Raw genomic sequence first — 25,089 nt, forward strand, 5'->3', positions numbered from 1 at the left:
TCGCCGCTCATTAACCAATGAGCTCCTCGCGCGGGTATTTCGACCTCGCTAAGCGTTGACATCTTCCCCAGCGAGACTCATCGGATGCCGGCATCGATCCGAGGCCCCGGAGCGCCAGAGACCTGGTGATATGACCAACCATCAAGAAAAGCCACTATCAAATGAGAGCAGGAAATGAGACAAAAGCCTGCTGAAAAGCAAACATTGGCATCCTGAGTTATCATATTGCTGATATGTAAACAGCTCACGGCTTAGCTAGCACACCAGACTTGACCAACATCTGCAAAAACACCTTAATCGCCTCAACCGCAACCGCCGCAAGATTCTCAGCCCCCTCATACGACGGGTCAAACGAAGCCACTGTAAGAGACATCGGCTCAGTCTTCTCCGGAATCCCCTCAAAGCACCCGATAATGTCCTCCCTTAGCAGCCCACCCGGCGCAGCAAACCGGTTCGCGTGCCCGATGGACGTATCCAAAGAATCAACATCAAAGTGAACCATCGTAGCACCAAGCTTCTTCCGCTGCAGCACAACCCCAAGCTCGGCACCGAAATCAACCTTCCTCTCGGTGCTGCCCCAGACGACATCGAACCCTGCCTCTTCCACCCTGGCCCGCTCCAAGTCATTCACGTCCCTCATACCAACATGCACCAACCGCTCCAAATCCACCGCCTCGTGTCCCGGGACCGTCCGCAATAGACCCTTCCAGCACTGCCCCGCGAGCATGGCAATCGGCATCGAATCAAAGTACCCGCTCATAACGGTGTCGGGTGTATTAAAATCATCGTGCGCGTCAAACCACACACACCCCAGCCCCCCATCTCCAGACGCTCGCGACGCGTGAAGCCCCGCCGCGACGCCCACCGCGGAACTACAGTTCCCGGCGAGAATGATCGGGAACGAACCCCTGCGGCGTTCTTGCGCTACTAGATTCGCGGTTCGTCTGATGACCTCGAAGCTGCGTCCGATTTCACCTTCGTGGCCGTCGACCGGCTCGACTTGGACTTTGTGGACGGGGAGGCCGAGGGAGCGGAGTGTGGAGTCGAGACCGGAGGTTTTGAGGAATGCTGGGCCGGCGCCGGGGCCTTTGTTGAGTTGGCCGACGTGGTAAGGGGAGAGGATGAGGGAGAGGGATTTGAGAGGGAGTTTGGACATCATGAATGACTTGTGAATGTTACTTGAAATGAAGAAGAGTAATCCAACTGATGGTTACGTTGAAAGGTGAACGTGGTCGTATAAGAGGTCGTTCACGGAGTACTGCGTTCATTCTTTCAATGATGTGGAGATCGGGAGTCAATGTGTCAACCAAAGGGCGCGATGACGCGCCCGTCAAATCGCTGACCAGGAGCGAGAAACTTATTGGTTCATTCTAGGTTGTAGGAGGGAACAGATGTCCGACTTCACGATTGGCGGAGTCGAGCAGTGAATAAGGCTGCAGCTCGAGACTCATTATAACAAACATTACTAAGTAGATTGCATTTCTTGGATATCTTGCAACAATCTGCTCGCTAAAAACAAAGGAAACCTTCGAGGTATACTACTCTAGCCTCTCAAGGCGTTAAGAATAACACTTTTCGTACACTCACATGCCCACTCAATGGGGTCCAGAAGACTTGGACCCGGCGACACTCACAGGACTCACGAGGCTGATCCTGCTCAGTACACTCCCCGCCTTTCTCCGTATCCTGCTCTCCCGGACCGGAGTCGGGGCAGTCGACACACTCAAAGGACTAACTACATCGCCGTCTTCATTCTCATTCTCCGCAACCTCGCGATTCTCATCACCCTCCTCGTCCGTTCGACTACTACCAGTCGTCATGCTCTCCATGCTGCTCCCGTCATGCTGAACCGCAAGGCTCAGCCTCGGCCTCCTCGGGCCCTCCAGCTCAACAGCCGATGCTGGTCTCCCCGTGCGAGTGCTGCCTACACCGCTGACGGCACCCTCGGCGATAGAGTCCATAGGCGGTAGTGGCTGTGCGGCCGGGCCGCGATAAGCGTCCACCGAGCTAGACGAGCTGGCACTCATGCTGCTCAACCCGCTCTGGTGAGACGCTTTTTCACGAATCACCGTTGTGCTAAGTCGCTTCAGCCCGCGACTCCATGCCGGGTGGGACTTTGGCGAGAGGACGTCGGCAATGGTCCTTCTCTTGGCGTCGCGCATCTTGCGGGCCACAAGCTCGAATTGCTCCGCCATTGTAGGGTGCGCCATGATTTCTTCCATCGAGATTGACAGGTTGTGAGTCCCGGGAAGACCTGATTTGGGCAGTTCCTGGGTGAGGCACTCGGCGAGTTGGGATGCGGGCATCATGCTACCCCAAAGATCGTAGAACGCCGCGTTGGGAAGCTGTGTTTCGGGAACACCGAGTGACCTAGGATCCAGCACCTTTGTCCAAATTTTGGAGATGCTGAGCTGCACGGCTTTGCGGTGGTCTTCAGAAATGCTGGAGCCTGCATTGGTCGGCTTCGTCTCCATGTCCAGCTGAGGCAAGGGAATTTGGGGCGGAACGGCACAGTAGTCGATCGAGGAGGGGATGAGCGGGTGAAGCATAGAAACCGAGGTGAGAAGCTCGATGCTAGAGCAGAGTGATTTTAGCGTCTCATTGGCAAACAAACTCGGGATGCGGTTCTCGCAGAAGGTGATGGAGATATCGCCGCTGTTTGCATCTTCTTGCGTGGAAATGACGTGAAGATCGTACACGTCTCTGCTAATGGGTTCCTGAACGCTGAACTTGCACTTGATGGTGCCGAGGTTGAAGACTGCTGCCTCCTTGGCGGCATCCTGATGGCGGTGCTCGACGACTGTGCTGAAGCGCGTCCAGTACGGGAGCTTGGTGCACTTCTCGACGATCTCGAGCCAGCCCATGTTCTCGAACGGAATGCTCATAACACGTTGGCCGTGAACATACTTAAGGAGCTCGAGGGGGCTGCTCAGAGTGTCTGCAAATCGGACGCGGACTGGAATGGCGTTTGATACTGGCCCAAGGGTGCCAGAAACATCGGATCCATCCGACAGTCTAAGGTGTCTTCCCTCGACGATCTCACCAAAGAGAACGTCGCCTGAGCCGGAAAGGTTAGCTAGAACCATGGCCCAAGCTGACTTGACGATAGTGTCAAATGAGATGCCCAAGTTGGCCAAGGACATAACCGCGACCTTCTGAGTGATCGTCTTGACGTTCGTGCTCATTGGCGGTGGCCTGCTGTGGGCAACAACCTGAGTCATCTTGGCGCCATCCAGCATGGAAGACCAGTGATCTTGTGCACCAGTAGCATGAGCCAATTGAGCAGAGCGCACAAAGTCAAAGTAGGTCGCCCTTCGTGGCGGACAGGACGGCGCAATGTAAATGCTCTTCAAGTGCTGCAGCAAAAGCGAGATGGAAGCGTCGTCGTACTGCGCTCCAGAAAGTCGCAAGACAAGATTGGACTGCTTTCCAGCATCGACGAAGAAGAACTTGGTCATAGGAATTTCCAAGTTGAATGAGCCAGTCTGATCCCTCTTGATCAACTTCTCCGTCATCGCCGATACCCTCCATGTCGGGACTTCGATCCTTTTGAACTCTGGGACGAAAGACTTAAAGGCAACTTGGTAGACCCGCCTCTCGTGGGAGACAAATGCGGTCCGGAGGATTGGGTGGATCTTGGCGAGACAGATGCAGACGGCCTCCAGCTTCTTCGTCTGGACTGCACCGGTGAAGCTGAAGGTGAAGTAAGTGAGGCTTGAGCTCCCTTTGAGTAATCCGGTCTCGAGAAACTTGAGTTGAGTAGCAGAGGCTTCTGCGACATCGTTAATGGCGTCTCGTTCGACATTGAGCTTCGGAGCAATCACATCGTTGATAAACTGCTCCTCGAAAAGGATCTCTGAGGAGGATCCCAGGGATGGAGCAGCATTGCGTTCCGGTTCCGCAGTCTCGAGAGCGTAGTCTGAGCTCAGTGTTACGCCTTGGCAAAGCTCTGTGAGGGTGGCGCCACGCAGGACATCCGGCAGAGCAATGATGAGTCCCTGTTTGCGGCATGCGACAACCAGTTGGCCTGCGAGAAAGCTCTGGCCGCCCAGCATAGGGAAGCTCTGATTGCCTCGAATGCCTGAACCCTCTACTCCCAGGAGATTCGCCCAGATTGATCTCATGCGCTCCTCAACCTGAGTCAGCGGAAGAGGCTTGATGCCGACCACGCGGACTTCATCGGGCGATGTGACCGAGGAGAGAGCCTGTAACTGTTCTTGCGACAGCCAACCGACCATCTTCTGGAGCTTGCGACGGTTGACCTTCAATGACGGTGTGACGGGAAGGTGCCTAACGGGAACAAAGATGGTTGGCATCATGTGTGAGGGCAGACTAGTTCCCAACGAGGACTCAATGAGCTTCTTCGCAATATAGGTGCGCTCCTTGGTGGTGATTGTGATCCTCGTAAGGTCCTCCGATCCTTCAAATAACTTCTCTCCAAGCTCGACAAAAGCGGCAAGGGACGGTTGCGCGTCGCGGCTGATGATGGATTCAACAGCGAGATCCACGCCTTGGCCGAGACATCGGCGGAGCTTCTGCTCGACTTCAGCAACTGGAATGATTTGCCCGTTGATCTCAACGTCGTCACGGCCACTGGAGACGAAGTCAAGCAAACCGTCCTCCATGTATCGGACGCGATGGCCCGTCTTGAAGTAACGTGTCCGAGGTTTGCCATCCTCGAGTGACACATCGGAGTCCTGGGGAAGATGCGCCAAGGGCTGGCCGGGGACAAATCGATGCGCCAATGTGGGACTCTCGATGATGAGTTCGCCAATGGCACCGATGGGCATCAGCCTACGATGATCTTCAGGGTTGACAATCCAGAACCTTCCGAGGAATGGAGGCGCGACTCGGGTGAGATCGGCAGCTTTCTTGACCTCCAAGACGGAAACACCAAGAGGGCAGATATCAGGAGCACCGTAGGCCAGCAGGACTTTCGTCTTAGCCACCCAGGGCGCGCAGGTATCTTCGTCCAGACGTCGCGTTCTGAAGCAGATGGTCCTCAGGCTGGGGATCGCAGCGGGTGAAATCTTCCGTGCCAGGACTGGTGTCATATAGGACCAGTTGACTTCCATCCTTCGAGCAGCGCCGACGATATCGCTGGTTCTCTCAACGGAAGAAGGGATACACACACAACCGCCATGCACCAACGTCGACAGTAGCTCAATCAAGGCGGTATCGACATTGAAAGACGATAGCTGCATTGTACGACTCTCCTGGTTAAGATTAAGAGCGCGACCTTGTGTGACGAATGCTGAAGAAAGGGCTGCATGATGGAAGATGATTCCCTTTGCCTCCCTGCCTCGGGACGAGCCTGGAGAAAGAAGAATGCATGCGGCATCATTGGGCGCGGCCATGGGCAAAGGCGCCTCCAGAGAGAAGTCAACTTCAAAAAGCGTATCGTCCACAACTACGACTCCATCGACAATGGCCTCCAGATTCTTCCAGAGCATGTCCGTTGCGATGACGACCTTGGGCGAAAGCTGGCGGACGAACGTCTCAACATTGGCTCGATCCTCGGCGTCAATGGGAACAAAGCAGCCACCAGCCTTCAACACGGCCAGGATGCTGATGACCGCCCACTTGTTCTTGTCGAGAATGACGGGAACAGAAACGCCGGGGCGAACACCCCATTGAGTAAGATACGTGGCTAGGCGGGAAACAAGGCGGCCGACCTGTCTATACGAGAGCTCGCCATCCCAGGCGCAGATCGCCTGAGCATCTGGTCGAAGTCGTGCTTGTTGAGAAATCAGGGCGTGGACACAGCCAGGTAAAGGCTCGGTCGTATTCTCGGCTCCCCAGTCCCGGATCAGTAACTGGGCATAGTCTCTGTCGGTGAAAAGGTCGATACTGCTGAGCGCGCCTTCCGGGCTTCCGATTATGGCGACAACAGCACGCCCAAAAGTATTCGTAAGGTTCTGAGCTTGGGAAGGAGTCATGAGCCTGTGAGAGACTCCTGTGACAAGCTGACCGTTCACGAGGGTCAAAGAAAATGTGACGTCGAAGTCGGGGGTGTTGAAAGCCTGAATGCAGGAGAGCCTCATGGGGGGACGCGTAGAGCTAAACCGGCTCTTTAGCTCGTGAGGCTCTTCTTGGTATGACAGACACGTGTTGAAGAGCTTGTCGCCCTTGAGACCCAACGCGTGCTGAATTTCCGACATTGGTACGTTCTGATGCCGGCTGCAAGCAGCAGAATCATCTTCGACGGATTTGAGGACTGTTGCGACGGACTTGTGATTTTCGAGCCCGACTGTACAGGCTGTGGTGTTTTCGAACGCGCCGACCGAAAGAATCAAGCCCTCGGGGGCGTTTCCTGTATCTCGGCCTGATGAGCGGTAGCCAAAGCAGACTTGGCTAGAACCGATGAAGGCGCGTAGAACAAGCCCCCAGGCCATGCGCATCACAGTCGATCGGCTGATGCCTTGTGATCGACAAAATTCGTCGATCTGAGTCACCGGCAATTCAATATGAAAGTTTGTGTGTTGCATGGTGTTGTTGTTTACTGTCATCAGGCGTGGGAACAAGCATGGCCGCGTCTCTTGAAGGCGGCCGATCCAGAAGTTGAGGCTGTTTTCTTGCCGAGCAGATGAGATATATTGAACGCAAGCAGCATGCGATGGGTCAAGCATCTTCATGGACAGCTTGCTTGAGTTGTACATTCTCTTCAAATCCCAAACGATATTTTGAAGACTCAAGGCCTAGGGAAGTGTCAGCGGATGTTTCAATCAAGCGGGTTCACAACTCACATCACATAGGGCGTGGCTAATGTCAAGCCTCAGAAAAGTGCTCGCGTGCGACTTGCACACTGACACTCGGTGGCGCGGGTTAGACGGCGTCGGACTCATCGGTGGCAAGGCATTGAGAACAGCCACAGGGTCTGTTCCTGCTTCTGCGTCGACAAAAAGCATATCTGGCGAGCACTTCCGCAGGATGACTTGGTCGAATAAACCATTCTCGGAAATGCTGTCTATGAAGACAGTCCTCAGAGCAGGGTACTTGGCTACGATCTGCTGCCAAATGGTGCAAATTTGAGCTTGGTCGGCCAAGACTCCGTTCGGCGATGATAACTCGTAGATGGCATTGTTGTGGCAGGTCTCCAAATCTTGGGTTTGACTGATGAGGATCTCCTGCTGCAGCGCTGTGACGGGTAAGACGTCCTCGATATCCCGAGCACTGGATAAGCCGAGTGCAACCAATCGGTCGGTATTGAGTTTCGCCAGGCCCTCGTACGTCGTGTCGAGCATTGGAACATCGGACAGAGTGAGTTCTTGGCCACGGTATCGCAACCTGCCGATGGCTTCGTATAGTAGGTGCTCATACATTTGAATCCAGTCAGCAATTTTATCCTGGTGGTTGGAGTTCTTGTTATAGACGATCTGAACGGAAGCCGAGCCTTGGTCGACCATGGCTGAGACCTCGAATAGAGCAATCCTAGACACGCTCGAGCCAATGTCGGCGGCATCTGTTGACCATAGCCTTCCAGGAATGGTGAGTTGCTCAAGAACGCCCTTCTCCCGCTCGAGTTGTTGAACCGACCCTGCATACGTGAACATGATTTCGAAAGGCCACCCTTCGGTGCTTCGAGTCGCGGCCTCGGGGCCAAAATACCGAGATGCAAAGTAGTTCCACCCACGACGAGGTATTGATCGTCTCGTATCTTTCATCTTGCGCAAGATGTGAAGGAAGTCGTCGGCCATGTCAACTGGCATAGACACAGGGCACAGTGACGTGAACCAACCGACGGTCTCTGTGATGTCAATGTCTTGACTCCAAGGTTCTCTGCCGTGCTCTTGATTCCACACCACGGGTGCTCTACGATCGTGAAATGTCTGGCTGAATGAAAGGAGGAGTGCCGCCATGTAGATATCTGACATGTCAGTCTTGAAGACCTGGTTGCATGCTGTGTGAAGAATTGCTGTAAGTTCTGGGGTGAGAGTGAAGCTGGCGACTGAGATTTCGGCGTAGGTGTTGTGTGAGTCCTCGAGACCCCAGTATCCGTACTGGCCGCTGGGCAAGTCGTAAGGCATCACTAGCTGATCCGGGTTGCTGCTGATGTATTCTTCTTGAAGCTCATTCCACCGTTGAAACGGCATGGAACGCTCAGAGAACAGTGTGCCCTCTCGTAGTAGCTCATCAAGATCATGAATGATGATGCGCCACGACATCATGTCTACGACCAGATGATGAGCGAGCAAGTAAACAAGCTGCTGGCCGTCATGAGTGCGGAAGTGGTCGACTGAGAAGACCGGCCCGGTCTCGATGTTAATGCTCGACTGTGACTGTGCGATAATGCCCATGACCTCCTCCGTTGTGCTCACCGAGTGATAGCGGAACCCATAAGACCCGTCGACTTTTGGAATGATCCGTTGTGTCCAGCCATCTACGCCAGGCCGGAAACGAGCGCGTAGCATAGAGTGATGGCCAACTACGGTAGCAATGGCGGCGTGGATATCTTCCAACGTCGAGTTGTTCTTGACGCGAAGCAATATGCTTTGGTTGAACCGGTAGCCCCCGTCTGATCCCATTCGTTGCTCGATGCGACCGCCAATGCCGGTATCGAAATAAAGCTGTTGTATTGGCGACAGCTTGAAGCCTTCCGTGGATTCCTCGTTCCATGTGTCGGTGCGGTGGTTTTTTCGGTATGCGAGTGATGCTAGTTGTCCCAAAGTAGGGCATTGGTGAACGTCCTCGGGTCTCACCGTGATGGACTCGGTCCGACATGCCGCAACGAGCATCATGGCGGAAATGTCATCGCCGCCGAGTTGACCGAATGAGAAGTTCATGCCGACTTGCCGTTGTGGTATGCGGAGAACATCGGCGACCTTCTTTTGCATAACTCGTTCCATCTCGGTCAAGGGCTCCTGGAAGAGCTCGTGAGACTCGAGACTGGATATTTGGTGATACATGTCCTCGTTGATGTTCTGAATCCATGTTTGGAGCCGTCTCCGGTCGACGGAGCCCTCTCCGTTTGAAGGCATTTGGTCAAGCACGATCCATGAGTTTGGCACAGAATGAGATCCTTCCGAGGTTTCGAGAGCCAGTCGGACAGCTGCGACCTGGCTTCCGGCGAAGTGCATCTGTGATTGGGGAATGAGTCGGATGCTGGACAGGCTGGTTTGCGATATCCGGCCCGACGCCAACGTCAAGAAGGCCACGAGCTTACCCTCTAGGAAACCAGCCTTTGGCCTGATGACGGCTGCACTCCTAATCTGGGGCGTAGACTGGATGAATTGTTCGATTTCGGAATGTGGTGATTTTATTGGTGCCGCATCGGAGCTGTTGCTGGAGTCGCACGAGGAAGTTGAGCAGGCGCTGTTTCGTCTGGGACTTGAGCTGAAGACATCGGAGGGAGAGGTGCTGCTCTCTCCTTCGGAGTCCTTGTCCTTGGACACAGGCGCGGTCTGAACGAAGGGGGTGATGCAGGTCTGAAGCTCCGCCAAGGTTTGACAGCGTAGAATGTCGCTCGTCCTCAGACCAAGTCCGAGGCTCATGCACCTTTTCCTGAGGGCGACAGCTGTGGGCCTGTCGCCGCCCAAGTCTGAGAAGGAGTCGAACAATTCTATGCTATTCCTCGGCAAATTTAGCACGGTGGCAGTTGCTGAGAGAAGTCTATCTTCAACAGACTCTGTGTGGAATGACGACATTGTTGTGTCGATTTTGGGGAGTTGTTTTGGGCTGACTGAGTCTGCCATATTGGACGTGTGTGTATGTAAGTGCTCGCTCGCTCGGTCTGGTCTGAAGAAGAAGGGTAGAGCTGGGTGAATAGCTTGGGAGGGGTATCTCAAAGATGCATGAACACAAATAAAGGAGACGACCGAGCAGAGGTGACCAAGTAACACGGATCAAAGGTTGGTCTCTGACGAGGGTCAAAGATGCTCAAAGGTGATGTCGTTGGTCGGACGAGATGAGCTTGCAGTCTCGAGGCTGGGGGGCGCCGATTCTGGGGGCGTGTTTGTTGGAGCCCGTCTTTGAAGATGCAAGGTGATGAAAGGGCCAACGGGCGAAGGAATGTTACACACAAAGGCCGAGAGGAAAGATGGTTCAAGGGCCGGAGCAAGAAGAGATCACAAAAGAAGAAGAAGAGGCGGGGAGGTGGGAGATATGGAGGGTGAAATAATGCAAAAGAGACAGCATTCTGGCAGCTCTATTCATCCTTCAGATCCTTCCTGCTCACTACAGGAAGAGGGAGAGACAGTAAGACCAGCGAGCCGGGGGGAGCTTTGGTTTGCAAACAGACCAAAAGTCGGCAACGTAAGTACCGAGTACCGTACGGGCGAGGCAGGGCAAGACGTGAGTGAGATGCCGGTTCCTGGGTTACTGCCAGGCTATTACCATCATGTACACCGTAGACGGTAGGTCGAGCTTCCCTGGCCCCGGCCCTTTCTGACGTGCTGGGGTCCAGCTTGGAGAGCCAAAGAAAGGTGGGGGAGCGAGAGGCGGTGGTGGGTAGACACGCAGACTGGGTGAGTGACTGAGCGACTAACGGGACGAAAGACAGGATGGATGAGAGAGGAAAGCGAGCTGTGAATGGTGTGTGCGAGTGCGACCACGTCCAGTCAGTTGGGTGCGTACGAAAAAGGTGCTGAGGTCAGGTATGCCGCGCCACGCCATGGCATGCCTTGTCACGGCCTGCCGCGGGCTGGATCTGCATACCCGCGTCTTGCTGGAGGTGGAACGCAACGTAGGGGCCGGGGGTGACCAGGCATCCGCGAAGAGAGACCCATATTCTTTAGTCCTGGGCCTCACAAGTAGGTACGGATACTTCGTACGCAGTAGATAGATGTTGGTGATGTGCAAAGATGCTACTCTGCACCGGTATGCCGTATGAACTCATTGGGAGTGGAGTGATTCGGCAGTGACCATGTATGTACTATGTACTGGACAGAAAGGTTGAGGATAGGACGAAAGACGCTTGCTCCGCCTCGTCAGTATCTTGTTTGGTCATTGTCCTCGAAAAGCGTTGCGTTGCGTTGCGTCGCTGTGTAAATGGCTATGCAATCTCAGAGAGAGAGTGTTGTCCCGTCTCCGAGCCACACGGGGAGGAACGCAGCCGTTGTCTGCAATCAAACAGATGGTGGGAAACGCGGCATGGAGAGTCTAATCAGCAGGGTTGGGGCATGCCCATTTTGGATCTGGGCTGAGCCGAGCGAGACGAGAGGAGGTGTGCTGGTGCCAGTGGTGCACGGTGTGGTCCCAAACAGGCGACAGACATCTCTGGCAACGATTGCTTGGTAACAGTGGAGTAGTTTGTAGCTTGCCGCGATGGTGCGGACGTTGAAGCTCGGCTTGCGTTTGCGTTGTCTGGCGACTCTATCCGTCCAGACACTGGCGATCTTGTCGTAGATGAGGAACGGAGATGAAGACAACCAGGAGGAGGAGGAGGAGGAAGAAACGAAACAACGTGGGTACGTATCTTTTGAAACTGCACGTACCTACCTATCGTTGAGCTGAGTACGTACTCCTCGCTTAGCCACGGGCTTAAGCTGTCTTGAGCCAATCAAACACTCAGGAAAGTATGTCAAAATGATCCGTGCTCCTCCAGCCACACAGCACAAGCTGCACTAGCCACAAATGGAAAATCAGCGAGATTCGCGAGTTGCAAGGTGCCATTGGACATGAACAGAACATCCATCACCCGTCACCCATCAACCCACCCATTATGCAGCCTGCAGCCTGCAGCCTGCAGCCTGCTAAATCCAACAAGCGCCGGGACGCTCTCACATTGACGGAACTTGGGTGCGCTGCGGCTATGCTCGTGGTGCCTTGCGTTAGCCAAGGGGGCTGAGTCCCCCCCCCCCCCAGCTTATGGCGTCTGTTCAAGGTGACTTTGGTGGTGCAGTGCACTATGCACTACGCAGCTCGCAGGCTCTCTCCTCCTCTTCAGGAATAGAAACGGCCCAGCCCACTAATTGGTCTTTGCTTGTTTCCCGTCTACATGCAAGACGGTAGACCGGCATCATGCTGGAAGACGCGGCCTCCAGCTGTGTCATCTCCGGTGAAGAACGCCGGTCTATCGCCGTCTCCCCCCTCGCCGAACGGGGGCTGGAACCGCTGGACAGAAGCATCACCAAAGCTTGACACGACACTTGCTTCACTGTCTCTTTCTCTCTCATCTTCTGTGTCCTGAAAAGGTAGCCTTCCTTCACAACATCTCCACCAGCAATCACCTGCTTCCATTCTCACCTGTCCGAAACTCAAATCCCCAACTCACTTTCTTACCTTCTACTCAGCTCACCCGCCCGTTGAACCTCAAACCTCGCGTCCTCCTCCGTCTTACACATGCTAGAAGGCTGAAGTGAAGGTCGCCATTTCCACGCAGTCAGACTGTCAACTTTTTAAGGGTATTACTAAATGTGACCCTCCTCCCCCCTCCCCTCACTCGCGTTCTCGGCCCCGGCAGGCCCAGCATAATTCGCAGGATGGCAAACTTTGGGAACCAGAAACAGTTGACTCTCGTAATCAATTCCTCCATTTTACCTTTTACTCTCACTCTCTTTCTCAGCCTCTGTGTGTCCCTCAGATAACCGCTTCCGCTCATGATCGGACGGAATCTCGTGTATTCGGCACGTCTTTGCGCAGTCAGCATCAGTGGCCAGAACTCCCTCAATTCAGGTCCAACCCTGTTGCTTAATAGCAATGTCAATGAGGCCTCTCCATCTTCACCTTCATAATCCGCATCCACTTCCTGCGATGCTGTTCAATTTCCACGTTTCAACGCCTCCCACTTACCCCGGTTTTCTTTCTTGTCACTGCCACCTTTATGCCATTGAGACGTATGTGGCGTACGCGGCAGCAACCCTTCAGCCGCTTGAGGACTGCTGTCAACGTCAACCACCAACACCAACACCAAACCCCAAAGGCACGATGTTACCGTTGCTCTGAGCTCTATCAAACGAGAGCAACAGAATGTCAGGTACCGTGTACAAACGGCCCCGCGAGAACAAAGCACCCTATACCGCCTCACAAACCCCCAACACTCAGTTCACCACGACTCCAACGGTAACAGATCAGCAAGAGAACTTTCGTAGCGGTGGCAGCAAAAGTCGACGAAAATAATCTCCAACGAAACACGCGTGCAAGCTCATCTGACCCATCTGACCAAAAAGTTTCATACACAGGTAGGCCTGAGACCGAGGCAAAAGAAGAAGGATTCAAATAGAAAAAGACAACCAGTTGAGCAGAGCTTCCAAGCTTACCCACCAGCTCTAACACAGCGAGCGTCCTCCACCACCACACGGGCCCAATTCCCCCTTCTAGCTTGACACCTCCGTCCGACATCGACTCTCGGGCTTTCGCCCTCTGCTCCATCTCCCGACGGCGGCAGGGGCTCCAGAGATCCATCTGCATTGTTCCTCCCATCTTGCGCAGAGACGAGGCACCTACCAACCCAGGTGACTAATAGTAAATATCATGAAGCGCCCCCAAAACAGGCTGATCGCGAAGAGAAAGGGGAAACCCCTGAGACCGTAATCAGAACTCTCACTCGAAAGGAGCTTCCAGGATTGGTCTCGGCCATCATCGGCCAACCTTATGATAAGCAGCACATGCCCCAAAGAAGAAGAATAGCGTCAACTTTGCTCAAAACTTATCCTTGACACAAGCTCGCCACATGATGGGCAACTGCTAAGCTACATGGGAGGTCGCCTCCCCAATCCGACGGACTCGTCGAACCGATCGGTGTCTCTGTCGTTTAAATCGTCTTGAGCTGAACTGATTGCTTGTACAAGCGAGTCAGCCGAGGTCCTGTTCAGTCCTTAGTCCCGCGTCCTCGGTCATGAGCTTGTACACGGCCGTGTAAGTCGTGTTCACCCTCGTTGCAATGATGCCAAATGCCTGCTTCATCCTCATAGGATAATAAGATTCATGACATACGAATGAGATCTCAAGGGACACCCCAGACTATCATTCATCCACTTCCATGTGCGACTTGACCAACCCGTCAGCGAAAGCATGCCCAAATCCTTCCACTGTCGATCTCTCAGTGCCTTCCGGCTCCCGCACCTCCGAGCGCATCCGTCCTCCTGCCCCTTCACCTCCGCCCCGCTCCCACACGGAAGTCCGGCGGTCGCCATGTGTACAACCCGTCCACTAGTCCTCCCTCTGAACAAGCCTCACAAAGACACATTTGACGTTCGTTCACACTGCACGCTTGAACTGTGTCGTATTTCATCCAGCTAGGCTCACATGTACACGCGACACCGACTCAGCACGTACTACTGTCTAGCCCCCACGTAACTATGAACAAGCCGCTTTTCCCGAATGAGTTTCCCACGCCAAGCGGCAATCTCACGACCGCCCCCGCGGAAGCGCGTAAAAGCAATTTGAACCAAGTGGTATCTCGCCAGGCTTCCGCGGTAAAGGGCGGTTGTCGCGTGCGTGTGTGTGCAGTGCGCCCGCCGCGTTGGGGGTTTCCTACGGCACGATCGAACCGCCCGAGAGAGGGTCAGGTAAGCTGCCCACTCGCGTGAGGGGACAATTGTATCCCAGTGCAGGGCTGACGGGATGGACACCGAAAATCGACGCAGTCAGACGGCGCAGCAGTAGCATTGAATTTGATAGGGTGTGTATAGTGTCACCCTACGTACATGTACGGTGACGGGGACGCGCCTGGTTGAGCAATCAGATCGTCGGGTGGAGTTATCTTTGCGATCGCGGGTTCTTGTCATCGACCACGGGTTCATCGCTGGGTACCAGCAACGGTGATATCGAGAGTATTGAGGCAGTCACACTTACGATTCCAGGAAGCCGTGATGAAAATCGGTCATGTTTGCTGTCTGCATTCGACAGGGGGCAATGTTGTCTCTTGGACAACATGGTACTTCATTTGAGTTGCTAATATCAACGTGGTGAAACCTCTCATTCCTGTCTGTTGCGGGAATGCATACACTCTCATCTGAAGCACAAGCTTGCCCGAAAACGCTCCAATCCGGGTGGAAACCACATCGGCTACGAAATAATGGAGTTAAGAGATGATGTCTCAGGGCGCAGATTATCTCGACTATGAATAGATCCCAACTGGCGAGGTTATAGATTGTCGTCCTGCCGACAAAACCACAGGTGCTGCACATCTCCTTTCCTCGTGCCTTATTCATGACGTCCGTTTTGTAAAGCTATTGAGGGTCATGTCCCACAATCCCGGTTCATCTTGGCTGGGAGCATTGTCAAATGATGCAATATCGATGAATTGACAAACAAGTTTGCGGGACCTGCAGTGCCCCTCTGCTGCTCCTCGCGCAGTATATGCAACCTTCTTTGTGGCCAACCCGGGTTCTGCTGTATTCTCTATCAAGATCAAACCTGTGGCTGAAGAACTTGCTGCAAAGAGGTGCACATCCAGATGTTTGGTGATGAGAACATCGAAGCCAAAAGCAGACATATTGATTGATCATGTGCCTACGCAACAATGGCCAGTTTCTCCTATCTAAGTCCCCCTAGAGGTTCACGAGACTGAAAATTTGCTTCCTCAAGTATATTCGGCATCTTTCCATGATCAGATGGCAATTTACTTCTAGTACGTCTGTCATGCTCGAGCGTTCCATGGACAGTCACACATCTATTATGAATATATCCATTTAGCAGCCAACCATTCCCGCCGAAATTTCGTGAAAACCACCCCATACTGCCTTTATTCTGGCGCTTAAGTGGCAATCTCGGTCGGTAAATCATCACTAATACCTATGAAAGATCCTCGTAGCCCGTTATGCTCGGCAGCATTTCAACCATGGACTTGCTGTAGATGGCTTGCGTCGATGACACAGCAGGGCGATGGATTTCGAAAACGACACAGATGCCTCTCATGAATAACACTATAACTACCATTGAACATACAAAAATAGTGTCTCTATGACGTTTTCATACTATTCAACTCATCACGTCTCAGCAGGTCTCTCGCAAGTTGCAACCCAACAACCCACATTCGGAATCGTCATGTCCAACTCAACCAACTCAACCGGTGTGACTTGTGGGTCTAGTTCCCAATCAGTCAAGTCCTTGGGGCACTAGGTAGTATAGAGGATGTTCAAGCGGTTGGTAACCCAGCGGTGGTGATTCTCGATATGTATGCTGCAGAGTTGTATCCATAACTTACTAGGTAACCTAAGAGCACTGCGGCCGCATCACAGCGGTTGATAGAGACACATCCTTGACGAAGGCCACAACTTCAAGTCTAACCGCTTCTTCCGGACGGCTAAAGAAGCCGGGGGTCTGGCTATGTGTTGGTGATGTGGGTGAAAGCAGTAGTTGGAAGTCTTCCTCAGCAACCAACAGTCACACTTGCCATGATACGACCATGTTCACTTTGGCCTCAAAGCATCCCCCTCGTCTGACCAACTTGAATCATGTGAGGTAATTCTTGTCGCTCGTAATCAGTTCTATCTTGTAAGTCATGCGTCTCTGTCATAACTTGCCCCCAACGCCAACGTAGTCCATCATCAAGCAAGCCAAGCCAGCAAGACCTCACATACACCCCATCCAACATCTCCCACGCCAACTCTCCCCCGTCCAAATCACACCTTCCAAGCAGTCCTCCTCAACCAGTCCCCAACAACCCTCATGACCTTCACCGCCTTCGCATTCCCATCCCTCACACTCACCGGATCCGATACCGCGGCCCCCATCTCGTGAAAATCAAACGCGTGAATCACATCAGGCACAAGCAGCCACTTCACACTGCCCCTCCCATCCCTCACCTCCCACCCGAACCTCTCGTCCCCCTCCTCCACCAGCTCCTGCGTCTTGGCCACCTCGCTCCGCCCGACCACCCCCGAACTAGGCTTTCCCTTCCCGCCGAGCTTGCACGCCAGCTCCCACGCCTCGTAGGCGAGGTAATCCAGCTCCGCGGCCACGACGCACACGTTATCCGGGAAATCGGTCCTCTCGGCGTACAGAGGCGAGATGCGCGTGTCGCGGAGGTTCGTGCCGTAGGGGATGTAGCTCCAGTCAAACACCTCTGCGAAATCCAGCACAAAGTCCTTCTTCTGGCCGCGGATGCCGGGTAACTTCCCAACCTTGTACGGCCTGCGATCCCTCTTGGACGCCGTCGGCGTAACGAAATCGGTAGGCGGGTAAATTGGCACAATCGCCTTCGGCGCAGCCGTCCTGTGCTCTTTAATGCTCTTCATCTGCGAGAGACACAGCGTAAGGTTCCCTCCCGCGCTGAAGCCGCCCATGGCGATGCGCGACTTGTCAATGGGGAGGGACTCGTCGTCGACGATGGCGAGGTAGAGGGCCTCCAAGTCGTGGAGGGCGTGCGGCCAGGGGGCCCAAGGGGCTTTCCAGTAGTGCAGGGCGACGACGAGGCAGTTGTTGAGGTCGGCGAAGGTGCGGTTCCATTCGTCGTCGTCGTCGGGGACGCCGATGGAGAAGCCGCCTCCGTGGATTGTGAAGAGGGTCGGGAGGGTTTGCGGGGAGGTTTGGTCGTAGTCGGAGGGAAAGAAGATGCTGCGTATTGGTTAGCAGTGTTTTCGTTTGTACAGAAGGGAAAACCATACCGAACTGGCAATGCCTTCCTACAGTCATACTGCTTGATGAGATCGGGCCGTACGGTGGGTGGCCAAAAGTACGACTTCCACGCCTCGAAGCCAGCTTTTTGAAAGTACCAATGCTGCAGTGTCGAAATCTTGGTGCCGTACACGATGCGGTTGAGCATCGAAGGCGCCTGCTGGTAAACCGGCTTACCGGACTCTGCGTTCCCTACGACACCCATATCTGCCATGTCTCGGAAGAAAGTCTTTCACACTCTTGCGACAAAGGGTGATGTCGGCGTTATATGATCACCGCCAATGCCCGCTCAAACTCGCAGAACGGAAAAGCCTGGCAGTCTTTTTCGCCGGTGACGACGATGGCCCAGGTACGGAGTCGGAGAGGTCGATGGTCCCGAGACAACCAAAAAGAAAAGAATCTGCCAGAACACCGGAGCGCATTAGCCGCGACGTGTCTTCTCTCACAACCAGACGAACGACTTCAGGCTGGGACGAGACGGTAATCGGCAGAGGGAGTCAGCGGCAGAGAGCGACAGGAGCCACAGAGAGGCGTCATCGTGCGTTTTGACGTGACTTGGAGGCAGAGAGAGAAGGAGAAGGAGGCCTACTCGGCGTGCCGGACTCTCGGTTTCACGAGGCAGAATGGTGTAGCCTGATGTATGAGCTTGCTTGCGTCCGGGAATCGCAAAGACGCCGAGGACCCGGACATACGATGGCCACAGGAAGGAAGAGGAGCACGGGCGGTGATGACGGTGAAGTCAAGAGAAACACATACGGCTGGACTTACATGACGACAGATGGTGGCGTAGATGAATCGGCACGAATGAAAAGATGCAGAGCCCGACAGGTCCAATGGTATAATTCAGCACCGTAGTCAGCCAGCTCGAGGATTCTCCACGAATTCATCTACCTTCCTCAACACCAGCTCCCTCCAACTCAACGTCATGCACCGCAGTCCTCAGAAAGCACCACCCATTCCTTCTCCCACCAAGAAACAACGAGAGGGGCTGGAGTGAGAGGGTCCAGGGGTGCAGGGAACGTTGGCCACACGTTCATGCTAAGCTTGCCCGGCACGTCAAACAGCTAGGTTTTGGAGGGGCTCAGGGCTCAGGCACATGGCCCTGCGCATTGTCGGACGGGATGCATGTTGCCTGTGCTTGACTCCAGTGCGTGTTTCTAGTTTTGGCTGGTGTTGCTGGTCGAGACATCGACGGGGGTCGAGGTTCCCCTCCCTCCAACAATAACACCTTAATATTATCACCTCTTATCGTTATCGCCTCCGGTACAAGACAAGGAAAGGTAAGGTAAGGAAAGGTAGTTGGGGTATTGGCCCCAAGCTCCTCAGAGAGCATGAAAGTCCCTGGCCCCGTCCCATCCGTCAGGCAGCCGAATCAGTCAGCTCAGATGGCTGGTCTGACTCATTGTAAAGGTAGGCGGTGGTGACTCTCGTCTCGTCCAGAAGCGGACAATTTTTGCTTTTCACAGGTCTCATTCAGTCATTGAACAAAAAGTGATCTCGGCATGGCGCCCCGAAATGCGGCCGGAGCTCCGGTGGGATGGCCGGACTTGGGACCGCGAACACAACAAGCCAAACATATGCCTGAGCTGGAATGCTCACATAATGGCTTACAGCGTCTCGTGATCATTGCTGATTTTCCCATAATGATAGAAAACTTGAAGCGGTGGCAACTGGAGACTAGAGGAAGAGAAAAGACGACCTCACAGCTAGACAAAATATTCGTGCATGTTCTCCATTCAATCATACTTTACAGATGCAGCATAAACCAAACACGTAATTCTACAAAACGGTGACTCCTGACCGTCTACGCATCGCATTAAGCCATGGGCGCGTCTATTCGTCTCAGAGGCTTGTCGGCTTCTGCACCACAACCTCTTCATCGTCATCCGGATCTTCGATGCTCGTCCGCCGAGCAGCCTCGACGGCCGCCTGGATCGGCTTCTCGTCGTCTCCCGTCGCCGTCTCTTCCGATGGCCCCTTCTCACCATCGTCCTTGCCATCCTTCTTACCTGCAAACGGCCACAGACCGCTAAAGGCTTTGCCTCCTGAAGCACCCTGCGGCGGGTGTACCGCGAGAGGCTTTAGAATCACCTTCTCGTTGGGATCCGTACCCGGCGCTGGCTCCACCTCGGGCATGGCAAAATCACCAAACTCCTCATCGTCGTCTTCCTCGTCCGAATCATCTTGTCCGTCAAATCGTGGCCGCCCCTGACGTCCCACCCCTCGCCACCACGACCCACTTCCAGGTTGACCCCAGGCACCTGCAACAGCTGCCGCTGCCCCTGGACCATGACGGTCTTCGTCGTCCTCGTCGCTCGAATTTTCTTCGTCGTCTTCGTCATCGGCAAACGGGTTCTCTAGCCGCTCGCCCTCACCAGACTCGCCCTTGTCGTCGTCGTCGTCGTCGTCTTCTTGAGAAGCAGCGGCCTGGTTCTTCTGGTGCATAGCCAAACGAGCTGCAAGCTGCAACCGCGCTCTAGAAGGAGGGTTGTTCAATGGCGGCGGCGGCGGCGGAGGCGGAGGGATCGATGGCGGGTTGAGAGACGATGAGGTGTTGTTCAATGGATCGGTATAAGCCCGGAACTAGTAAATGCGTGTTAGTCTGGTGAGATTCATTCCGACATTGGCGCACGATTGTAAGAAAGATCCCGGAGGCAAGTTTCGTCATTGTCGTTTTGCTGTTATAGATGACCCGGCTCGCAAGTGGTTGAAGTGGATAAGAAAAGTCCAAAGTTGTCTGGTATCCCAAGGAATCGACGCCGGCACGAACAAGGATGTGTAATCCTACACTACTCGCCGCCACAAGATATGTCATGAATACGCCCAACACCACCCTCTCCTATATAGCCCCCGAGCCCTCTCTACCCTTCTCCCAGGCTCTCGTCATCGATATGTCTATCCGCTCTCCTTCTAAGCCATGACATGAAATTGAGGGAAGGCCGAATCATGTGCATTTCCTCATCAGACTCAAGATCTCCGAACTCATTACCCCGTACCCCCTTATCGTCCCAAGATACAAGGTTCGGCGAATCGTTGCTTTCGTCCTCTACATCTATCCTACGTCCAAAGTCATCGCCGGCGCCGTCGGTGTGATCCTCTTGGGATATTCGACTGTCATGGAGTCCTCCGTCCTCGTATGCGCACTACGCATCCTTTTCCCGGTCTTTTTCCTCGTCCTCGTCGGGGTTATTGTCGTCGATAAGAGATTGCGTCCAAGGGTCCAATGCAGGTGGTTCCATCTCACGGAGCTCTGAGAGCATATCACTCACCTCATTGTTGACATCGTCTTCGTTCTCTTCTTCCCCCTCGTCCTCCTCATCACTGGAGCTGCCGAAGCCAGACATGAGAGTGCCTGAGCTGATGGCGAATGGCCCAATACCGTTACCGCTGCTTTCTTGAAGGTCTGCGTTACCGTTGAGTCCAGCATCAGCGAGCGCGTTGGAGCCAGTATTGCTCTGGGAGTTGGAAAAGGACGATCCCAGGCCAGAGAGACCGACTGCTGCCAGCCCGTTGCCAGACATGCCGGCCCGGTTACCCATAGCCACCTCGGGACGGACTCCGCCGAGAATGGCGTTGTCTCGCTCGCGAGTTTCGGCGAGCGCGCCTTCCACATAGCTGATCCATCGCGGGTCCATAACCCGTTCAAGAACAGTCTCGGACAAGAGTTCGGGAGGGTGACGTTCCGTAAACTTCACCACCTCTTCAGCGATGAGAGTGAGATGTCCCATGTAACCCATGCGAGTCTTCATCCTGGCCTGTGACTCGTCACTAGCGAGTTGGCCCTTGATGATAGCCGTCGTGATATCCGCAGCCTCAAACAGTGAAACTGCCAAGGTCGGGTTGTAGCCTCTGTCCATAGGCCCGTTAAAAACCTGCTGAACGATATCATATACCACGTTATGGAGAAAGTTGTTCCACGGGTAAGCAAAGAAGAAGGACTAAACTCTGATTAGCTTGGATTGATGACGCATCATCACGAGGAACTCACCAGAATCGTGGGCACAACACGGTATTCGACAAATTGCACCTTGAGGTAGTCGCCGACAACAGGCTTAACGCTGTTCGGGTCAGGCCGATCGGGAACAGCAGGCGGTAGGTCTCCAGCCTCCCTTGTCGCATCCTCGTCAGTTCCTGGAGCCGCGGGGGCTTCTGGCACCTCGGGAACTGGAGGGGCCATGGGAACCTCCGGAGCTGGCTCAACTTCGGATTCGGTCTCCTTGGAAGTATCGTCCTTGTCCGCAGTCGCATCAGGATCAGTGGTGGATTTGGAAAACAGAGGGGCTGGCATGTCTTCGGGGTGCTGGGGAGGTTCAGGCACTGCCGGCGCGGTCTCTGCTGGCTCGGTCTTCGCCTCAGAATCGGTGACGCTAGGCGTATAGACAACAGAAGAGTCGGACTCGTCACCCTTCTGATTGTCCTCGGGAACAACCGTTTGATCAGCCTTCTCCTCAAGCGAAAGTTCCTCTACCTTGTTAATGGTAGCATCATCCGAGGTCTTGTCAGCCAGGTCGTCTGCGCCGGAAGTCTTCTCAGTTTTCTCAGATTTGGATTCTTTCGCAGCCGGCTCTTCACTCTTGGCGTCAACGGTATCCGGCTTCGCCTCAAATTCGGACTTGGCTTCGGAAACCGCTGCTGCTGCAGCAGTCTCATCGATGGAAGCAGTCTTTGGCTTGTTCGGCGAAAGGGGAGCGACCACCAGATCGGGGTCATCAAATCGTTGTTCCTTGATTTTGTCATCTGCGACGTTGAGTCTGGGCGAGCTGAGCGGCTCGTCCACAAAGTCGTCTTCGTCTCTGTCCAGGAAGGACGAGGCTGGTGCAGCGACAGGAATCTCTTCTTCGGCTTTTACGAACTCGTGGGACGTGTCCTCGTTCATTTCGCGGCTGGGCTCAACCTCTTCGAATCCGTCATCGTCTGAGATATTGGTTACCTCTAAACGACGTCCCTCCTCGGGAGAAGAACGACCGATGCGCATCGTCAAGTCATCCGTAGATGATGGCGGTTCTTCTCCACGGTTTGGGGTAAGCTTACCCTCCGTTCTTAAGCGCTGACGCTCAGCATCTCGAGCTGCAATCACGTCCTCGGAACCAACTTCATTGAGTAGGCCCATGTTACTGCAGTGAAGCAGTTCGGCCATCAACTCGCACGTCTTGAATCGGTCGAAGCCAAGAGGCTCTATCTTTTCGCCAAAGGTCGATTCCAACGGTCCCTTCTGCACCGGGATGTTCATAATCAGGTTGACGAAATCGGGAATGTGTTGCGCAAACAAGCGGAGGAGGGTTCCTAGATAGATGGGGTCTCGGCTCGAGGGAACAGAGTTGGCTTCGGTGCCAACGTCTGGATCATAGTCCGAGTTATTCTTCCTGATGACTTCGATAATGATGCCGACACCCACGGTCAGCGGGTTTCCACCTCCTAACATGTACTTGATCAGCTGTTCCACACAGGGTTGCGACACCAGCTGGCGGGTGAGTTCGTTCGGGCCGATGCATTGCTGCTCGTTTTGCGATGCATTGGCCGAAATGGTAATGATGGCTTTGATGAAGTCGCCTGCAGCTGTCTGAACAACCCAGCTGTGCTCCGGGCTGAGGCAGGATAGCAGCGTCGGCACAACGTCTTGGCCGTATAGCCACTGCAAAAAGGATACAATTAGCTCTCAACCTTGTTCGGCGGGGATGGGGGAAGGGGGGATTGCTGGGCTGCACGCACCTCTACAACACCCTGGCCGCCCTCTGTGCGGTCTAGGGCAATGATCTTGAGAAGCAGATCCATAATCATAGGGCACTCAACATGACGGAGCAAGTCGGGCACGGCCTCGGGGAGAGATTTGAGAAGGATAACCATCTCCTCCGTCTTCTTGTCGAACAAAGCCTCGTTGACTTTCGTAAAGTAACTGGCTTGCAGGGGGTCAAGAGGCGTCGGGCGCTTCAGAAACTGCCAAAATTCCCGCACCAGGTCTTGGTTTTCCATCATGGCCTCGTAAATGGACCACGTGTCGGATGACAAGACTTCGGCAGCAACGTAGGCATAGCGATTGCGCTTCTTCTCCTGCTCTTCCTCCTCGTTGTCGGTATCGGTAGCTCGGGACGAGGCGCGAGGTCTTGAAAAGGGAAGGAGGCGACCCTTGCCCTTGATCTCCTCGGCGGGTTCATCTGGTTCTGGGGTGGCGACGGGCTCTAACTTGGGTGCGACGACATATTCGAGCAGAGTCTTGAGCACATTGTCCTCGCGGAGGTATTCGATAAGCTTCGTATTGTGCTGCTTGAGCTCTTGAATCAGGTCGCTTTCGTCGAGGAGGTCTTCGACGGTAAATTCGGGCTTTTCGAGGATAGTATCGATGGTGGATATGTTGGCGTATCCGCCAAATCTCCAGAACATGGTGGCGGTATTTGTGGGTTGTCTATGTCACGGCGCCGGACGAGTCGCGGCGACGATGGACAAAGAGCGATAAAACAATCAACTGGGCAGCAATCCGATGATTGAGCATGCGAAATTCGTATGTCTTGTTGGGATAGACAAAGGGCGTGTATCGGCCGCAGAAATCGAATCGTAGCGAGAGTAATAAATGGCCAATCGTTTTCTCTATACCTTGGGTTCAACGCATGCGAAGGACGGGTTTGGGGGTATCGGTCGCTTGAATGACTTGGCGGCTGAGCGAGGAGGAAGTGTCAGCAAAGAGATTGTCTAGAAGGCTTTTGCTGACAAGCGAAGGCAGAGCAGGAAAAGCAGGGCTTGATGGTGGTGGTGGTGGTGGTGGTGGTGGTGGTGAGGTCTGCAGATGTTGTCGCCGGCGGAGTGGAGGGGCCGGCGCATCGGGCCCAGAAAAGAGGAGCTGATTGATAATAGAGGGGGAGGGAAGAGATGAGGGAAAATTGACGATCCAGTCTCGAAGGAGAGGGGAAAACCCGGCCGCGAAACGATGGACGACAGAGGGGATTTCGAGTCAATCCAGCTCGCAACGCGCGTACTCTTTCCAGGCAAGCGGAAGGCAACAGGAAGCACCACGAATGAAGCAAAGCAGTAGGGAGCAGCGAGCCCAGGCAGTGAGGCAACGAGTTCGGGGGGAGGAGGAGGAGTAGGACAGTAGCCAGAGGACCAGGGTACGTACAAAAGCGGGAAAAGGTACGGTGATTGCTGTTGTACAGAGGGCGCGTTGGCGCTCTAAGCCTCGTGTGCAAGGAGAATTAGCGATGGAAAGGATGGGCTGAAGCCGGAGCCTGTCGTCGGTTGTCGGATAGATATGTATCGGACGCTTCGAATGTGGTCGCGTGGGTTCTGTCCTCCGTACGTCTCGCTGTCTTTCTCTCTCCTTGTCGGTGTTGGGGGAGAGGAGGGGTGGTGTGTGTGTGTGTGTGGGTGTGGATTCGTGGATGCGTGGTGGTTTTTGGACTCGGGAAGAAAGAATGGCTGTGGTGAGGGTGGGATGGGCCACCGGACGTCGTCGAGATTGGATTGCGCAGCGGTGGGTTTGAGGTACGATTACCTTAGGTAAGGTAAAGGTGCTCTTTTGGCCCAATGGAATCGCTGGCTTTCTACGCAGTAGGGACTTGAGAGTCGGAGGGACGGTCGTCGGAGTTCCCAGGTTGGCAC

The 25,089-nt window shown here is 54.3% G+C and overlaps 5 protein-coding genes across 5 annotated transcripts; all 5 read right to left on the bottom strand.

The window, feature by feature from the left end:
• Positions 1 to 10: 10 nt before the first annotated feature.
• CCOS01_08885 (uncharacterized protein) lies at positions 11 to 1,156 on the bottom strand (the record flags this gene model as incomplete). The annotated part of the gene is made up of 2 exons (XM_060457045.1): positions 11 to 122; positions 249 to 1,156. 2 exons carry the CDS (start codon positions 1,154 to 1,156, stop codon positions 11 to 13), a joined length of 1,020 nt encoding a protein of 339 aa, XP_060311745.1.
• Positions 1,157 to 1,595: 439 nt separating this feature from the next.
• On the bottom strand, positions 1,596 to 9,692 carry CCOS01_08886 (AMP-binding enzyme; the record flags this gene model as incomplete). The annotated part of the gene is made up of 2 exons (XM_060457046.1): positions 1,596 to 6,698; positions 6,747 to 9,692. 2 exons carry the CDS (start codon positions 9,690 to 9,692, stop codon positions 1,596 to 1,598), a joined length of 8,049 nt encoding a protein of 2,682 aa, XP_060311746.1.
• Positions 9,693 to 10,479: 787 nt separating this feature from the next.
• CCOS01_08887 (uncharacterized protein) lies at positions 10,480 to 10,611 on the bottom strand (the record flags this gene model as incomplete). Its single annotated transcript, XM_060457047.1, has 1 exon — positions 10,480 to 10,611. The coding sequence occupies one exon, from the start codon at positions 10,609 to 10,611 to the stop codon at positions 10,480 to 10,482; it is 132 nt and encodes a 43-aa protein (XP_060311747.1).
• Positions 10,612 to 16,505: 5,894 nt separating this feature from the next.
• CCOS01_08888 (alpha/beta hydrolase fold protein) lies at positions 16,506 to 17,713 on the bottom strand (the record flags this gene model as incomplete). The annotated part of the gene is made up of 2 exons (XM_060457048.1): positions 16,506 to 17,439; positions 17,490 to 17,713. 2 exons carry the CDS (start codon positions 17,711 to 17,713, stop codon positions 16,506 to 16,508), a joined length of 1,158 nt encoding a protein of 385 aa, XP_060311748.1.
• A 1,628-nt stretch (positions 17,714 to 19,341) lies between these two features.
• CCOS01_08889 (SIT4 phosphatase-associated protein) lies at positions 19,342 to 23,877 on the bottom strand (the record flags this gene model as incomplete). The annotated part of the gene is made up of 5 exons (XM_060457049.1): positions 19,342 to 20,082; positions 20,496 to 20,642; positions 20,769 to 21,371; positions 21,488 to 23,131; positions 23,209 to 23,877. The coding sequence occupies 5 exons, from the start codon at positions 23,875 to 23,877 to the stop codon at positions 19,342 to 19,344; spliced, it is 3,804 nt and encodes a 1,267-aa protein (XP_060311749.1).
• Between the last annotated feature and the right edge of the window lie 1,212 nt (positions 23,878 to 25,089).

This window comes from Colletotrichum costaricense (assembly GCF_030867565.1).
Source record: "Colletotrichum costaricense strain IMI 309622 chromosome Unknown Scaffold_9.1, whole genome shotgun sequence".
In the NCBI taxonomy this organism is placed as follows: domain Eukaryota; kingdom Fungi; phylum Ascomycota; class Sordariomycetes; order Glomerellales; family Glomerellaceae; genus Colletotrichum; species Colletotrichum costaricense.